The sequence below is a fragment of the Suncus etruscus genome, chromosome 2, assembly GCF_024139225.1.
Source record: "Suncus etruscus isolate mSunEtr1 chromosome 2, mSunEtr1.pri.cur, whole genome shotgun sequence".
Lineage (NCBI taxonomy): Eukaryota > Metazoa > Chordata > Mammalia > Eulipotyphla > Soricidae > Suncus > Suncus etruscus.
The window spans coordinates 22,473,624-22,493,515 of record NC_064849.1 but is presented as its reverse complement, the minus strand read 5'-3'; the positions used below and the strand labels follow the sequence as shown (position 1 = coordinate 22,493,515).

Genomic DNA, 19,892 nt, shown 5'->3' with positions numbered 1-19,892 from the left:
CTTCAGAGTCCTCTAATCTCTGAATCATCTACTAAAGTCTCTGGGTGGGCCTGCCTTTGTACTATTATAAAAGGAGATCCTCTTATAAGTAAACAAGTAGAAAAAGACTACTTTATTGATTTATATGTTTTGTTTCTCCAGTTTCTGGGCCACACTGGTGATGCTCAGGGTTTACTTTTGGCTTTGTACTTAGGGATTACTCCTGGAGTGCTCAGGGGGACATATGAAAATTAGAGATTGAATCTAAATTGGCTTCATGCAAGGTTCCAAAGACAACTTTCAATTACTTAAATTCTTTATAACTAAGAGATAATTCAGGTACCTGGACAAAAATTATGGCCTAAAAATAGGTACTTATCTTTGGATAAGACTTCTACATGGGTATTGGATTTGTTATCCTTTTACTAAATAGGCAAATCTAAGTAGAAGTAAAATAAAAGAAAGGAAAGGAAAAATAAAATACTTTTTGTTATGGTTTGTTAATTTTTAATGGTTTTCAGAATTTATGAAGATGCATTTGGACTATAAATGAAAAGTATCACAATACCATACTACCTTCTCACCTCCATGTAGAATTAATAGTATTGGTGTAATTTCTCTCCTTCTTGAGTGTAAGTGGGCAGGGAGCTTTTAATATAGAGTTGAGTTTTATATTTAGTTCGTTAGTTATTTTGATATGTCACATCACCTGATTACAACTCTAAGCTTAGAAAACGTGATCTCATTGTGACTAATATCTAACTCACAAATCCTGGGAATTGTCTTGTTCTCACACTATTCAGTTCTCACACTGTTATAACAGACTTCTCTTGGGAATAAACTTTCTCTTGGAATCAAGGCAACCATAATCTTTATCCTTCAAAATAAATATGAAATGAATTATTAACTTTACATGAATTTATATTTATTTAAGTCTAAAATCTTCAAGATGCAATTATTAATTCCATAATTTTTGAAATTAATTTTCAGATAATTTATTCACCTAGTAGGTTGGAGAATAAACTAGCAAGATTTCATTGAATTTGAGTGCACATCATTGCTCCAATCTTAATGGATTGCATGCTCTATCATTTTTTATATGTTTTAGTGAAGCAAAATAGTTTTTATGGGGTCGGAGAGATAGCATGAAAATAGGGTATTTGCCTTTCATGCAAAAGGATGGTGGTTCGAATCCCAGTATACCATATGGTTCCCTGTGCCTGTCAAGGGTGATCTGAGCGTAGAGCCATGAGTAACCCCTGAGCGCTTCCGGGTGTTGCCCAAAAACAAAAACAAAAACAAAAAAGGTATGAGGGGAGATATAGAGAGGAATACATGCCCAAGAGAGAAGGTTTCATTAGATTGGAAAAAAATACAGAAAAATAAATGCTCAAAAGAGAATTTGGGATTGAAAAGTAAGTAAGCAAGTGTAGAACTAACTTCTCTACAAAGGAAACTATATTTAATAATTGGCCCCTATGTTTTGGAAGTAGAACTAGCTATTGAGTCTTAAGTCTAAGCCTGATGTCTTCAGTTTGTTTTATTGTTGGAAAACCACACCAGAAACCCATATCAGACAGAATAATAAGTTCTTAGCTGTTATATAAAAAAAAACCTAAACAACTTGCAACCTCCATTCATACATTTATTTTTTTAACTTTTTTTAACTTAGAAAACCATACAGACTTCAATATTAAATTTTATTTTAACTTAGAAAACCACACATACTTCAACATTAAATTTTATTTAAATTATACTATGCTTTTCAAATGGACAGATTGATATTTCTGCTTAAAATTGTTGTAAATGCCATAATCTATTTTGTTTATTTGGGGAAAGAAGGTAGGGCCCACACATGGCAGTGTTTGAGAGCTGGCTAACTCACTCCTAGACCTATGCTTACAATTGAACCCTATGATGTCAGTATTGCATATAAGGAAAACCCCTTAATTTTTGTACTATCCCACCAGCTCTGCCATGAATAAATGCAAAAAGATAGCATGCCATGGCAGTTTAATTATACTGGTGAGACTGTAATGCTTAAATAGTCTAGAAGCTATACCTAGAGATATTCAGCAAAGTAGACTTCTGGTTGGTATTAGGGCTCAAGGATGCAGTTCTGATTGGGCTCTGAGCTGCTGGGGAAAAAACAAGGCTATTTTGGTAATACTTGGGGTGGTCATGTGCCACTGGAGTATTGAACCAGGATCTGCCTCATGCAAGATATGAACTTTAACCTCTGCACTATCTCCCTAGTTCTGAGGTTGCCAACTTACTTTCTCTTGTTAGTGGAAATATGACTTTTAATGTTCATTCCATGTGTCTATCATCATTGGGAGGTTTATAATTGTCTAAGGAACTGAGTTTTTGCACAAGGCCCTAGAATTTGGCAAAAAAAAAAATGCTAAGATGCAAATTCCATCCACGAGCATTCCCTCACCTGGTGGTTGGGCAGGTGGCAGCGCCTAGTCGTTTATGGAAATGTTCCTTTTGATCTTCAAGACTGCCCTTGGAGATAAAGCCTTCGGATTCTCCAGTACCTTCTCCTCTTTGATGGGTTTCAATCTGAATTAGGGGCACTTCCCTCGGACAAAGTGATCTCCTAGAGTGACTCAGGGGGACAGCCTCACAACAGGAAGAAGGTTCCTTTCTTGCTTCTGAAGTCTTGTGGTCTGCAGGAACTGCAGCTTTGCTTAGAGAAGACAAGGGAGGATGCTTGCTTTCTGCAACAGAGTCTTTCCTCAGGAGATTCATAGACTCCTGTGCTACAAGATTTGACCCTCTCCGGCCTCTCTTCAAAGAGTGTCCCGGAGTACCCAACTCCCCCTGTAGAGGAGAGTTTGGTTCAGCACCTTCTCCCTCTGCTTCATCCATGATAATCTTGTTCTTGCGCATGAGTGCTTCAATGGAATTGGCCCATGTCTCATGAATAAGCATGGTGGTGATCTGGTCGGTCCCACCTCGCCGGTATAAGCAAGAGTCGGAGGAAGAGCCACTGACAGGCTGCACACAGAGCAAATCCTGTGAGCTGTTTTGAGCAAAGCCATCCAAGGAGTTGGCCTTGATGGGCGCATTCACGGCCAGCCTGGGGTCCAGGGATCTGCTGTCCGGCATGGATGACTGTCTGTAGCACTGCGGTAATCTCAGAGAGGAAGACAGTAGGCTGGCTGTCCAGTCGTGACTGCTTCGCCTGGAAGAGGCACTGTCCTTGTATTCTCGCTCCATGTCTCGTAGCATGTACCGATAAAACTCCTCGGTGATGCTCTCGGTGCTCGACTGCTTTGAGGGGCAGTTGGACCGCACATTCAGGTGGTCGCTTGAATGGCGGCAGGCCTGTTGTATGGCTGAGTTCAGAATGCTGCTTGCATTCTTGCCTGCATAGTAGTCCAGTAGTAACTCAAAGCCTCTTCCTTCACTTTCCATTTGGTTCACCATGAACCTGGAAAACTCTTCAGAGATGCTCTCACAGCTTGATTGCTTGGACACAGAGCTGGCTCTGCTTACTGGCTGGCTGAGGGTGCTCATGTACCCTGGGCTGTTGAGAGATCCCTTGGCTTGAGACTCCTCCTCTGGAATGCTTTCACAACTGGAGGCCTTCAGACGGTTCCACCGGTCTCCACTGAGTAAGCGATTGCGAGGGTAACTTTGGGCTTGCCAGACCCCATCCACCATGGAGAACTCAGTGAGATTCATGATCTTGGCTGCCACTTCATTGGCAAAAACATTGACAGAATCCGGTACATCCTCGAGGTTCATGGACTCAACTCTGTTCATGAGCTTCTCTTTGAGTTCTGGATGCTCATCCGTTTTCCTCTTGATCTCACTGAGTCTTGGGGGCTTGTGTTTTCTTACTGTGGCCCCACTGCCTGACTGACTATCCTTCTTTCTCTTCAGTGATCGGCAGGAGGCACTGGGGGCAACCAGAAGCTCATTCCTTCTTCTCCAAGCACAAAACCAGGGTTGCTTTCCATTTGAGTTGTCAAGGCAGATGGCTGCAATTTCGGTTGCCATGGATACGATGGTTTCCGCTAACTCTTCTGCAAAGTCTGTGATGTAGTAGAGATCTGTATGTTTTGTGGGTAGCATGGCTTGAGTAGGAAGCACCAATTCACTCCCTAACAAAGATAGATTGACTTGAACTTCATGGTTTAGTGTTGAACCACAATTATGCTTTTCTTGAGCTACTGGGCTGACACAGTGGGAAGTATGGCTGCCTTTGACCGTAAGTTTAGTTTGGTCTTCTCCATCTGATGATGCCCCAATTTCATGACCATTACAACCAGGCATCAGAGGATGGTTTCTTGGATCCTTTCTCCCCATGCTTTTCTGATATGGTTCCTTGTGGGACAGCTTAGCAGTCAAACTATCGGGCACTCTATTACTATATGAAAACTCTGACTGCAATTTGGGGCTCTTAAAGAGGCCTGACTTCAATTGACCCTTAGTATCTTGTTTGAGATATACCTCATCATCAGGATCATTGGTAACAGGGTCAGAACTCTGCAAATCGCTAAATGGATGGACACTAGAGTATTCAGTATTATTGACCTGAACCTGACTAGCACTTTTAGGAACAGACTGGCAACCCATTTCTATTTTCCTCCAACTGATGGACTCTTTGCAAAGGGAAATGGGACAGGTACCACTCTGCATTATATTGCTCATCTTCTTGAAGGTGACACATATGACATTGAAAAGCAGTTTATTTGTAGTCTCCAGGAGGGTGCTTAGAGCTTCAGATGAATCATTGGCATCAGTTACCTTTATTTTCTGGTAAACTTCATCAATAGAATGCTTCAGGATAGCATTGGATAGGGTCTGTGCCAGTTCATTGCCAAAGTTGTCATTTTCTGAGCAGAGGGTGTGAGGCTTTGAAGCAGATTCTGTGATTCTCTTTGTCATTGACTCCATGAGGTCCCCCATGTTGCTGTAGGCATGAGGTTTTGTTAAAATTTGAGTGGTCTCCTTAAATAAGGCCTCTGCAATGGCTTCTTTATTCCCCAGCTCTGTGCTGTTCTCTGTAGCCAGACTGCAAAGTGGGGTGACTGCTCCTGGAGGTTCAGTAGCAAAGAGCTCATTGGAAGCCATAGGAGAAACTTCTGTTTCTCCCAGGCCACAGACAGCAACAGCACTTGCCACCTGGGTCATACCGCACAAAGCAGATGGAAATGAGTATTCACTGATGGAAAGTTCCTGGAGTACTTGTGAGGTTTGAGTTGGTAGCAGTTCATTGTCTCCGGGTGGATCATTTGTAACCAGGGATTCTTGTTCCATTTTGAGTCTTTCTGTGGCCTGTGGGCTGGAAATTGTTCCAATCACAGTGGCAGCACAAGCTAATGCTACTTCAAGAGCACTCTGGGGACGTGTGCTGGCATTGTCTCCAGCAAGGACACTGTTATTCTCCATAGATACTTCCAGCTCAGACCACGAAGAGCTTCCTGGCTCAGGGACAGCATCACCACCATCTGGACTCTGAACAATGACAATTTTCGGAAGTTCATTCCATGACCGAGGAACCATGATATCTTTTGTAGAATAATTATTGGATAAGCGGGCATTTCCTGCAGATTCCTGGATTCCTGTAGGGTGAGACTGAGATAATCTAATAAATGCATCTTGTAGCACAGATTCTGCTAAATTTGTAGCATACTCGCCAGTAGTGGCTTCTCCATCTTGTTCAAGAAAAAGAGCAGTTCTTTCCTCTTCACATGCTCTAGCATCTGAACTGTTTCCCCCCTCAGGTACAGACCCACATGCAGAAGGTCCATCTTTCTTAACCATCCTGGAGACGTAAGCATCACCTGGAGTAGATGATGTCTTTGATTTTTTCACTGGACCTATCAGCTTCTCAGAAACATAAGAATTTGTGACCAGTCTCTCATTTACTGCATGTTCCTCTTTCCACTCTGTTGACCTGGCCGAAAGATCCAAACTTTGCTGGCTCCTGTCTTCTGCTCTGTTATCCAAAGATCCTTCTTTTATACTCATGGGTTTGTGATATTTTCTAATGTATTTTTCTTCCAAAGTATAAGGCGACTTTTCCTTGTTATAATCCCATTCCTCCTGGGGAGCTTCTTTTTGCTTTTTACTATCTGTAACATTGACAGAGACATTTATGTTTTCATAACCTAGGGAAAAATAAAGTAAGAGCTCATGTTATTAAGGCTAGTAGAATCACATGATTCTTATTTCAAGGTACCTCATAACATTTTGATGTTTAAGAATATATCTTCAAGAGAAATCAAATCAGAATAGGCTTTGGTATTTTATTAAAATGTAAAACTTATTTATTTATTTTTGGGATGTTTTGGGCCACACCAAAACATTTGGGCCAACACCAAAACAAATGATGTTCAGGGTTTACTCTTGGCTCTGCTCAAAATTTCTTCTGGCAGGCTTGAGGAACCATATGGGATGCTAGGGATCAAACCCGGGTGTGTCCTGGGTCAGCCGCATGCAAGGCAAATGCCCTACCACTGTACTATCACTCTGGCTCCTAAAACATAAAACTTATTTGAAAAATTTCTGAACACAATAACTTTCAAGGTGGCAGCCAAAACCAAATGCAAATTCTGTGTGGGGATAAGGCATTAGAGCTGAGGTCCAGATAACAGATATCAAAAGGAAAATAACTCAGTTGCTTTTTTTTGGGTACAGAAGGTGTGTGTGTGTGTGTGTGTGTGTGTGTGTGTGTGTGTGTGTGTGTGTGTGTGTGTGTGTGTGTTTATTGGGGGGGAAGGAATCTTTGCAGAAACCTACATATAAGTCTTCTGCAAAGATATTCTGAAATTTGCAAGGGACTTTACCCCAGGAATACTGGCAATTCACACCTTATTCATTTGCCATTTATCACTGCCATTTTATTCCTGAGTCATCAAAAGAGTAGGTGATAGTGTAATTTACTACCTGGATAGTTTTCTTTTTATCCTTACAATGAATATTATTAGCTGTTATGCAGTAAATATAACAAATATATAATAAAATAGAAAAATGATAACAGTGCCGATGGTACAATTATACTTTTAAATTATAAATAAAGAAATGGACTCATAATGATTATGTGATAGCCACTCAGAATGCATAATTTGGATTTAGGCCAGTCTAAGTTTCAACTCCTTAGGTGTCTTAGGGAAGACAATTCTCCTCTCAGTGATGAACTTCAGTGCTTGGCAGGCAAAAGGATTTCCATTTTAAAACACACACATTTTCTTTAGTGTCCCTAAGGCATCTTTAGGGAGTCTAGAGCCATCTACCCATGAACTATGTTAACTGCATTAGTCATCACCTCCTTGAATATTTTCTAAGTGTTTTTCCCTCCTTAAATTCACCATGTAGAACTCTGAAAGGTCTGCCAAAATGACATTGCCTAAAACTTTTCTGAAATTTCATCCAGGTATTTTTTTTATAAAGTGACTCATTCCAGGGTACACAGCCGTTTTGGTGCAAAGTTCTCACCACTCCTATATTCTTCCACTTCGCTTTCCTCCTCCAAGTGCTCAGATGCAGTGAGAAAATCTTCCTCTATTGAAGACAAGGAACAGTTTGTGTCATCCTCTACTTTCAAGACCTTGGTTTCCAGGTGGAGCTGTCGCTCTTGCACCAATTCCAAACCAATCAAAAATTTATTGATTTCAAAGATGATGCAATTGGTACTGTTTGCTCTGTTCCCTCTTGCACATTGAACCAAACAGATATCAGGCAGCCAAGGACACTAAAGGAGAAAGAATTAAGAAAGCATTTATTAAAGATGAAAGAGCAGAGGAAACCATCGCTTCTGACCTTGCTTTTCCCACAAATATCTCTTGTGGGATCCTTCCAACTACATGCAATATCTTTTGAAACGTAGCTGAACTGCTTGGAAAACAAAGTTTTAAAGCCTAAATTGAAGCATAAGGTACCTGTCTGAGAGTTTAATGTTAAGGGCAGATTGAAAAGTTTTGTCAAATGTTTTTGTTATATCTGATCCAAGTTGCACATAGAAAAGTTAAACAGGCAAAAGAAACTTCATCAAAACTACTAAAATAAGGAAACAAAGGCTATATGGGGTTTTAATAGCTGCTAGACAATAGATACTTGTATTTGTTTTTTAGTTTTTCCTAAAGAAAAGGTAAACTACTTTTGTGTGTGTAGGAAAGGAGGTAATTTGTAAGTATAGCAAACGAAGTTAAGTTTTCATTCTACCACAGAGATAGGGGCTAAACCATCCTTTACAATTACATTTCAAGAGACAGTTTACACTTTTTATATTTTTCTTCACACTGAGAAAAAAATTGAGAAGCACATTCTATAAATTTAAGATATATGAGATAGTCATCTTATTTATAGATTGTAAAATTATCATTTAAGAAAGAATAGTTATTTTCTATCATCTCATATAGTTACAATATGAAGACAGAGATTGAAAGACAAAAATAAATTTTTATTTTGACAAAAATTCATATGCCTCATGAAGCAGCATTAACTATTCTTGTTTTATTAGTGATTATTACTTAGCACTTCTCAATTATTTTTCTAACTGATAGGTTGTAACCTTTCATCACTTTCTTCAATTTTACCTCTCTACTTCCTTTCCTCAACCTTTCTCCTCTGTAACCATGGATTTGATCTCTTTTTATGAGTTTGGATTTTTCTTTTAGATCCCCACATATAGGTAAGATCATACAATATTTGTTTTTTTATGACTATCACAAATAGTAGATTCTTTAATTTATTATATATATGATGGTCTATCCATAGTTCACAAATAATTATTTCTTACTCCATCCATGATTGCCACTTTGGATGTCCATTCCTGATTATGAGATTGGAAATCATATTTAAAAGTATTTACATATTCAAAGGGCACACAGAGAAGTTCCAATGATACGTTATTAAAAATAAATGTGCTAAGCAAAAATTGATCAAAGTTTAGTATCTGGAAGAAGTCTGGATAAATATTACTCAAGCTGAAAATAACATTAACGCCATTTTGAATTTTTTTCATGATTAAATTGAACACAATTTTTCTGACCAAGATTTTATCCTGCTTGGGTAATACCAGTAAAAACTCTGCCAGTATTGCAGGGTATTTTGCAAGTGTTTTATCCACTAAAATTAGATTGCATTCCTAACCTAAAGAAGTTGTCTAATTGTGATGGATAAACCCACTAGAAGTAAAATATCTCTAAAGGACTTGCTTGTAGGGTCAATGACAAGGAGGCCTACATTGTTGAATAGTATTCATTGAAATAATTAAGTTGCCTTTGTTTCTAGGATTAAGGAGAAAATCTCAGGACTATACTATACATTTTGTCATATTGTTGTTGCTTATAGGAGCAATAAACATATCCTTATGCATATTACCTGCCAATCAAACATGTTTTGTACATTAGAGATTTTATTTTTATGAGAAGACCTTTCTATTTTTAATAATTTTTAAGGAAAAATTCTTCATTGGAACAAATATATCTCACAGTACAGCTTGAAATGATTGGGGGCATAGTCTAAGTATTCAGATAAGACAATAAATTATTTAAATGTATGTTTATCTGTGATTGAAATTAATATAATCTAGTACTATTTAAATTGCCAGTTCTTGATTTTTTTAGTCTGAGTTAATGTGTGAGTGATGTGTTAATGCAAGATATATACATACATGCATACATTTATATTTTATTATTCTGAAATATATAAATGCTTTTTATTTAAATGTAATTGACCAATCTATTTTGCTATTCAAATTAGAATTCTAGGAAAGATGATGATAATTGAAAAATTTATTCTTCAAGAGATCCAAGACCTACTAGGGCTCATAATAAGAATTCATCTTGGGCCGGAGAAATAGCATAGAGATAGGGCATTTGCCTTGCATGCAGAAGGTCGGTGGTTCAAATCCCAGCATCTCATGTGGTCCCCTAGCCTGCAAGGGGCGACTTCTGAGCATAGGCCAGGAGTAACCCCTGAAAACTGCCGGGTGTGACCCAAAAACCAAAACCAAAACCAAAACAAACAAAAAAAAAAGAGTTTATCTATATATAGTTTTATTTTTCAAAGAAAGTGGCCTTAAATAACTTTTTTTTTTGGACTGGAGAGATAGTATAGTGAGTAAGATATTTTTCTTGTATAAGACTGACTTGGGTTCAACCCCTTAAGGTCCTTTGAAACTGCCAGTAGTGATATCTGAGCACATAGCCAGGAGTAATCCCTAACAACTGCTGATTGTTATATATATATATATATAATATATATATTATATATATAATATATAATGATATATATATATCAGTTACTTTGTTTTGTTCTAGTTTATATATATATATATAAACTAGAACAAAACAAAGTAACTGATTTTTCAAGGTACAGGTAATGAATTAACAATCTCAGCCTCACCTTGGAGTTTGTTAGAAATGTCATTTCAAGTCAACCACTCTGAATAGATTTAAAAAAAAATACCCATTTTAACTATTTTTGCTAATTGATATGTGTTAGTATTTGAAAAATATTAGTGTAGATATCTTCATGAAATTTGCAAAAGGTCTGTAGTTTCCCAAATGGTAAAAAATGACTGCTGTAGAGAACCAGTGGTTGGATTAAATTTCCTGCCACTGAATTCAAGCATAACATTTTAATATAAAATACATCAAATGTTTATGTACACCTATTAAATGCAAATCAAGATGGTTTTAAATGCAAAAACATTACCCAGGTAATTTTTCTGGAGGATGGAGATGATAAAATACTGTAGAACATACATGAATGAAGGTGATTATAAAATTGAACTATGACAATTTTCAATATTTTAGATCAAAATGTGCATATTTGAATAATTTTATTTCATTCTGATTAAATTCTTATATATATTTGTAGTGGCAGAAATAAAGTTAGTAATGTATCAATATTAATAGATAAATAATACATCAAAATAGATCCAGAGAGTTATATTCATTTGTATACAATGTACATAGCATGGTATTTATTTATTTATTTTTTGTTTGGGAGTCAAACCTGGTTATGCTCAGGTGTTACTCTTGTCTCTGTACTCAGAAGTCGCTCCTGGCTTGGGGAACCATATGGACGCTGGGGATCAATCCCAGGTCTAAGGCAAACACCCTACTGCTGTGCTATCGCTCCGGCCCCAGCCATGGTACTTGTGACAAAGAAACTACATTTTCTTAGAAATCTTTTTAGAAGTAAGCATAACTCTAAGATTATTGACTATAAAATAATAGTGCATGATCTATGATTATATGGTAATCTATAAGTACTTTTTGAGGGAGGTCAATTACCAGTAGTATTTAGGGCTTACCCCAGGCTTTATGCTGAGACTACTCCTGGTTGGGTTTAGGGGCCTACATATATAAAGCTGGATATTGACCCTGAGTCAGCCACAGGTAAGCAAGTCTCTAATCTGATGTTCTATTGAAGCCCCTGATTAAGTAATTTTTATATCTGATTAGCTTCAATGCTTCAGATGTTTTAGCGAATTTGGTAAAGGGTTTGCTCTCTTACAGATGAGAAATCAAAAGCATATAAAGGCTGGCTGTTTCTTTCAAGTACATACAGTGTGGTCATCTTCTTTCAAGTACATATAGTATGCTCATCTGAAGATCATGTAGATATACAGAATAATCATCTCATAGAAAGTTCTTTGGGGGTTGGTGAAATCATACAGAAGTTAGGGATCTAGCCTAAGAATGACAGACTCAGGTTCCCCAGCATTCCATAGGAGCACAAAGTCCTCTGTGAAATATGTTTTTAGAATTGTTGTACAGTTCCACTAAGGAAAGTTTGAAGAAAGAAACTTTTAGTTGCCTCCTTACTTGTTGCTCATTGGAATTAATTCATTCCTGTTTTAAGGCCCAATGCATAGATGGCTGCATATGTTTAAAAGAGGTTTAATGATATATACAGGAATTATTGTGAGAGAATACCTGACTGCCAATAAATCATTTTTGATGCACATCATATCATCTGCACCTAGATAAGTACTCAAGGCAGGTGCATAATAAAAATTTTGTTTGTTTGTTTGTTTGTTTTGGGCTACACCCAGTGATGCTCAGGGTTTAATCCTGACTATTTGCTCAGAAATCTCTCCTAGTTAGGGGGACCATATGGGACACCAGGGGATCAAACCTCGATCCATTCTGGGTCAGCTGCATGCAAGGTAAACACCCTTCCATCACTCCAGCCCAATAATAAAATTATTTTATAAATAGAAGCATGAATAAAGGAGGATATTACAAACGCTTTGCTGTGTTTTAAAATGTATTACTCAGTTGTGAAATATGTAGAACATAAAAATTCAATATAATCCTCTGTTAAGATAAGAAGATAAAGACATCGATGAACAACTGGAAAAGTACTCACAGATAATAAGACTCCCTGGAAAGCAGAAAAGGTATTTTTATTATTGGACAGCATGACATTTTTCTTTCCTAATGGAGCTTTACTAGTTTTTAAATGAATTATTAATCTGTGTGTTAGCACTTTTTATTTTTATTTAAATAATATTTAATTTGTACCTACTTTCAAATTCTTAATGCTAGAAAGAAATTAAAGCAATTTGTAAATGAACAGCACACTGTACAGTACTTTTACTGATTCTTTTAAGAAATGAAACTAATAAATTTATTCATACATTGTTTCATTAAATAACTATGATTAGTCTTTAAAATAGAGAAAGTTTTTATTCATATTCAGTTATGGAATAAGGTATTAATGTTTCATGAGTTATTATAGTTATTTTAGGATATTCTTGGAAAAATTCCTAGGTATTGCAGTTTTCTTGATCTAAAGCTATTAGTGACTTGTTTATTCTTTTCCCCAGGAGTCTTTGGGAACAAATGCTCTTAGATCTACTTTTTATAGTTACTCCTGCTCAAGCACTCTCTGCCAATATCACATGTTTTTCTATTAGTTTAACATATAGCCATGCTTTCCTATGGATGAACAAACATTGTTAGTGGGAGCAGGCAGGCAAATGGGGATGTGTGTAATCAAGCAACATCATTTATGATTTAGTAATATTCTTCAGCATTCATGTTCTTTACCAACATTGCTGACCTAAAAGCCTATAGAATAGGGTCCCTACAAATTAATTATGTCTTTAGAAGATTTCAATAAAGTCTAACAATACAGCAATTATTGTAAACTTTGGAATAAAAAATTATAAAAATATTGCAGCTCATGCGCAATTCTTGACAACTTTAAGTCTAATATCAGGGAGGCTCTTTAGAGTCCTAGGAAATTTTCACCATCTGATCTCGCAGAACATCTGTATTGCCCAATATATTACTCATAGTTTTTTCCATACCCCTTAGAGCATCATCTTTCTGGCACACTCATATTCTACGAAACTCTTGCTATTAATGCTCCTCCAAGTCACAAGGTGATCAGGTAATATAGATGTTATCAACCAGAACATGGTATTTCTCAGGACCTAATGATTGATTTGGAAATGGGCCTATGACACTTAAGAACAAATGGACCTTAATGAAACTTTAATTGAGAGCTTCCTGATGAGACATTCACTGTCTTATTCCACTTGAACACAAAGGGATCTAACCACCTTGTGGAAGAAATTTGTCTGATCAATAAGCAAAGTTGGGAGCCAGAGAGATAGCATGGAGGTAGGGATTTTGCCTTGCATGCAGAAAGATGGTGGTTCAAATCCCAGCATCCCATGTGGTCCCCTGAGCCTGCCAGGATCGATTTCTGAGCACAGAGTCAGGAGTAACCCCTGAGCACTGCCAAGTGTGACCCAAAAACCAAAAAGAAAAGCAAAGTGAAATCAGGAAAGACAAGACAAAAAAAAAACAACAACAAGTTTTGATGGTATCCTTCAAGCTCCTATATCTATTTATTCTGCCACTGAACATTTAGAGTTGCTTGAGACAATAAACATGCTAAGTAAAATTTTCTCTCATGAAAAGTTATAACAAACACCCTGGGGCTTTTAAACTGAGGTTTGAAATTTAAGTTCAAGATTAAGTTTAAGTATCAAGATTGTGCATGATATAGAGAGGACACTTGGAGCCATTTTTGAGTTTTCATTTCATCTCACTAAGGAATTATGTTATCAGATATAACAGGAGGAATATTTTTCTAGTTTTGATTATTAAAATGTAATATGTTGTATGTAGATTTTTATGAAGCTTAGGGAATATTACAAGAAATAGCAAATTTCTAACTATTGATATTTTTAAGCGCTAGAAAATAAAATGCTTAAAAAATTCCCAGAAAAACTAAAACCCAAGGGAAATTACTATGAAAAAAAAACCAAGCAGCATATTTAATTCTGTAGCTTAGATTATAACCCTCTCAATGCTCTTTGAAAAAATAAACTATGTTTTATAACAGAGGAAATTCACAGATATATTTTACATATAGTAATCTATTAAAATGTTTTATTTTATTTAAATAAAGTATTATGATGATTTATGTAAACAATGTTGAATAATATAAAAAAGTTACTTTAATTTCAATTACACTTTTCCAAACTTTTAAATCTTCTGAATTTTTACCTTGTGGTTCCAGAAAATTACCTTTCTATCCATGGGATTGCTATTCCTCAGTAGATTAGTTGGTGTGGTATGTATTGACAGATGAACTACAACCCCAAGGAAGAAATTATGGAATCTGGGACCACATATATGTATTATAGTTTTGGGGGTTTTTTTTGTGTGTGTGTATGTAAACTGGAAGATATTTCCTATTCTGGATACTCAGTAGATTTTTATATTATGATATCAATCAATCAATTAATGCCTAGTGTGTCTGTTCTAATTTATGCATTATTTGCAATGATAATAAACTTTAGGATTTCATAAAGGGAAGTTATGAGATTCTGTGAGGCAAAATTTAGGAGATAAACTATTGAAGACTGTTTTTATTTTTTATTTTTATTTTGTGTTTTTGGTTTCTGGATTACACCCAGTGGAGCTAAGGAATTACTCCTGGCGTTGTGCTTAGAAGTTGCTCCTGGCAGGCTTGAGGGACAATATGGAATGCCGGTATTCCAAACAGGGTCTGTCCTGTGTTGGCCACGTGCAAGGTAAATAAATGCCTTACCTGTGCTATCTAGCTCCAACCTCAGAAGATTGTCAGTTTTGATTCTGTTATGTTATAACTTATTTTATAATATATTTAATAGATTAATGTATATAACATATACATGATCTGTGAATTTCCTCTGTATAAAATATAGCTTATTTTTTTAAAGAACATTGAGAGTGATATACAATATACAAGCTTAAATGTATAACCTAGTAGGAGTTCAAATTGATATGTACTGAAAATTGACCATAGTTAATTTGTCATTTCTAAAGCTTATATTTCTTACCTGTGAAACTTCAAAATCAGCCTGAAGATTTCCAGACGCCAACCCACTTAGGAGAACGATTTCATTTTCTTTTGGTTGTTGAACATTCATGGAGTTGATAAGTTTTGGAAGTTCTGGTGAAACATTGACCAATTTCTGTAAAGCAAGATTCTTTATTCACTTAATGACTTAATGATTGTGATCCACTTCCAAAATTTGAGTTCCAAATAGTTATATAGCCATATAACTACTCATATATTATTTTAATTTAATATTATTGTTAAAAGACTTAAAATGGTAATATAAATAACTTAAGATATTTAGCTTGAACAGAAATAAAGATTCAAATGGAAAAGTCCTTATACTGAAGACTAGAAAAAAACTTTAGTTCTGGCCATAAGTAATATTCTACAATCAAATCACAGATTAAGGGTATTTTTGGACCATTATTTTCCACTACTTTAATTAATAGACTTGCTTAATAAACATGCATTTTGATTATGGATTACTATGGAGTTCTAAGAAAGAAAAAACCCATGCAATTTCTTGCAACATGGATAAAACTAGAGTATATTATTCTGAGTGAAGTCAGTCAGAATGGAAATGATTGATAAAGATGATCTCTCTCATATATGATAATTCAAGACACACAGTAGTAGCAACAAAAAGTGAAAGAATCACTATGAGAGAACTGATCTATACAACAGAGATATAGATAAGTGAAGGGTATTGAAGGAAGTTGATTGATATACCTGTGGTGGGTGTGCTGTTGAAATTATATACAAAGGAAATTATCATTAAATATTCTAAATTACAGAACCTCAATCAACAATTGAGGTAGGGTATTGGACCACACCATGTTATGCTTAAGGAGATTTTTCAAAATAGACAAGCACATGGTTCTTAAGATGTTATGTTTCTTTGTTCTTTCCTATTTACTTTGTAAAGCACTTTAGAAGATAATTCTCTCTGATAAAATTTACAAGTCATTGTGAGAGATAAATGACATCTGGATTTCAGTGGGAATCTACCATATATATTTATAATATAATACATAATATAATATATAAACTATATATGTATTTGGGAAATTTTGGGTTTGAATATTTCAGATAAATTATATATATATATATATATATAAAAAACTACTTGTTGTAAATGATGATGTTCTTTTATATAGTAAACGCTGTTACACTGAATAGTAAGAGTCAAATAATTTTGGTCAATTTTTCTTTGCCTTCACATATAAAGTAATAAGCATGCCACAACACAAAATTTATATATTGGTTCCAAAGCACTGAGTGGGTTTTCTAGTGCTTTCATAAAAATTAGCATCAAAATCCCCACAAGCTTGAAATTTTGTTTGGGAGATAAAGGTAAGAGATTAAAAATGCTTAATGAAAATGACATATGGAAGGAACAAGTGTGAGAGCCAGTGGGATGGGCCAGTGGTATCAGGCAGGTTTTAACAACTCCTTGGAAAAGTTATCTCCAAGTGAGCACTTAAGAGTAGAGAAAGGGAGAACAGAAGAGTCCCTTTCAGAAGCCAATGGCCAGGCAGAAGTTTTAGCCTGGAGAAGAGCCCTGTCTACTAGAGAAACAAATTTTTACAAATGTAAAGATGAATTATGTGCTAAGGCGATAGACAAACTGGAGAGCTAGCCAGGGGTAAACATAAAAAAATCTGTACAAAGTGAGCAATACTTTCAGCTGAAAAATTGTTGTTTTCTGTCTCAGTGCAGCCACCCTATGTCAAGATATCCCTGAATACTTAAATTCCAAATGTTACCTGCTGTAGGTGCTCTGTGCTGCAAGCATCCTTGTCCACATCCAGGTTCACAAAGCAGACCTGGGAAAGAAAGCACATATAAGGAAAATTGTCTGTTAGTCCTTTACAAAGTCAGCAGGAATCAGTTTACAACTGATATCTTTTGAATTTCAAGTCTATTATTTACTTCATTTCCCACAGAAAGAGCCATATCTCTTTTGTTTGAGCTTGATGTATGTTTTCAATTCATATGTCATAAGCCAACTGATTAAAATATGAGCTAATAAATAAAACCAAGTGTCATTATATATGAACCAACTTAATAATCAACAAATTTTCCAGAACCACAAAAGGTCATCAATATCATGAAATAGAAAAAATGACTTACAATATTACAAACTAAAGTTTATCATTAAAATGAATACTCCCCCTCATTTTTCTCATTTTGTACTTCCACTCTCCTCTCTTTTCATCTGATGTGAATTTCTTTGCTTTATTAGTTCATATTAATTTAATATTTCATGTTCCCATCTGCTTTATTTTCAGACCTTTTGTCCATTTTGTTGTTAAAGCACCATCATTTCAAAAGTCATTCATAATTAAGTTTTAGACATACAATGTTCCAACACAAATCCACTAACAGGGTCAATTTTCCTCCAAGTTGTTCTCCTCTATCTTCTTGTCCAAGCCTGCCATAGTATCCTATCTTCTTGTCCAAGCCTGCCATAGATTATCCTTTTAAATCATTGCTTTCCCTCATGTAGTTATTCTAAATATATTAAGTGAAATCATTCTGTGTTTATCATTCTTCTGGCTAACTTCATTAAACATGACATCGTTGAGTTTTATTCATGATGTAGTGAATTTCATCATTATTTATATATACTACTTATTTATATATACTACATCTTCATGATCCACTCCTCTATCATTTGACATCTAGTTTGATTGCAAATCTTTACAATCTTTACTATCAAACTGAGTATTGCAATTAAAACACAGGTGCATATGTCTGGATGGTTTTTTTTTTTGAATGAATGAATGAATATTTTTTCTGTACTGATAGAAACCAAAAAGTAGAATTTCTGGGTCATATAACAGCTCAGTTTTTAACTTACTGGTTGTTTTTCATAATATTTTCCATGTGGTTGAACCAGACAACATTCCCACTGGTATTAAATAAAAATTTTATTTTATCACATTCCTGCCAACACAGATTTTTTCCAGTTTGGATGTGTTTGGATTGCTTAATTTTGAATCACATCTGCTATGTTCAGAGGTTACTTCTAGCTCTACACTCAGGAATAACTCTTGGTGGGCTCAGAAGACCATATAGGATGCTGGGGATTCTACTTGGGTTGACCATATGCAAGTCAAACACCCTGCCTGCTGTTTTCTTTGGACATGTTCCCAGTATTTTGATATGTGCCATTCTCACTGGTATAAGATGATATCTCATTATCTTGATTTGGCTTTCCCTAATAATAAGTAGTGATGAGCCTTTTTTGTATAATTTAAGGCTAATTGAAATGCATGAAAAGGTACAAAAATTTTAAAGTTATAAGAAAAATGATTCAATAATGATGGCAAAAGCCAATCACATAAAAGTAAATATATTTTAAAGATTATTATTATATTAATATGTATTATTAATATATATCTGTCATATATATTAATATATTTTAAAGATAACTATAATAATTCAGTTAAAATATGGGAGAAAATAGTAGGCACCAAGATTGACCTCCTGCCTCAACAGACCACCTTCCAGCTCCTCAGTGAAAGACACCCTCTGGGTCCCCGTTCTCATGCATCGACAAAGAACTACAACCAGCACGCCTGCTGACTCATGCTTGATGGCCCCTCTCACCACCACCAAATTGTGGACTGTTGCATGATACAGAAATTGACCTCAGCAAAACTCCCAGATTAAATATTTTATATGGTCTCGTAATGCAGCAAAGCATCTCTCAAACTCAATTCCAAGGCCTGTGAATCAAAAAGTACCTTGGCTTTTACTCCCCACAAGAATATATCAAAAGACTTAATTGGGAGTCTTATATTGCCTATGGATGCTCAATACCTGTATAACAATACATCTTAAGATGTGTATTCCTAAATATACAAGTAGCCTCCTCAAAAAAACATATGGGAGAAATAGTTTTAAGAGAGATAAGACATGGCTTTAAGGGATAAGTAGAAATTTGTAGTGTAGAAATGGGGTTTTGTCCATGTGCATGAGTTGGATTAGGAAATGGAATAGGAAAGGTTTTCTTTTTTATCACATTTTACTAAAATAATTTGAAGGTTTTTATTCTTAACAAGTTTTTTTGATAATATTAAATAAAAACTTCGGTCTGTGGATTTGAGCTTCATAGATACCTATAACTTTTTAAAAACATCTGATTTTTTGTTTGTTTGTTTTGTTTTGGGCCACACCCGGTGATGCTCAGGGCTTACTCCTAGCTCTGTGCTCCTGACTTGGGAACTTGTGGGACGCCAGTGGATTGAACCGTGGTCCATCCTAGGCTAGCACATGCAAGGCAGGTGTCTTACCGCTTGTGCCACCGCTCCAGCCCCAAACCATTTTTCTATTTATTATGTGTTTAGGGCTGAAGATTTCTGAGAGCCAAATTCTTTCATTTGGGAATAAAAAAAAAGAAGACCAGAGTTATAGTACAGTGAGGAGGTGTTTGCCTAGCACAAGCTCACCCAGATTCCATCTCTGGCATTCCATTATGGTTCCTGAACCTGTAGTAGTAATTTCTGAGTATAGAGCCAGAAGTAAACACTATTCAGGTGTTATGTTAATAATAATAATAATAATAATAATAATAATAATAAAAT

General features: G+C 35.7%; 1 protein-coding gene across 3 annotated transcripts in view; it reads right to left on the bottom strand.

Moving 5' to 3' along the window:
• Positions 1–19,892, bottom strand: part of SPHKAP (SPHK1 interactor, AKAP domain containing) — a 146,574-nt gene that overhangs the window by 16,688 nt on the left and 109,994 nt on the right. For all 3 annotated transcript variants that reach the window (XM_049768420.1, XM_049768422.1, XM_049768421.1), the window contains 4 exons: positions 17,067–17,126; positions 15,299–15,433; positions 7,435–7,690; positions 2,420–6,107 (listed from right to left, as the gene is read on the bottom strand). In XM_049768420.1, coding sequence (XP_049624377.1) covers positions 2,420–6,107; positions 7,435–7,690; positions 15,299–15,433; positions 17,067–17,126 — 4,139 coding nt within the window. The remainder of the gene's footprint in view (positions 1–2,419; positions 6,108–7,434; positions 7,691–15,298; positions 15,434–17,066; positions 17,127–19,892) is intronic.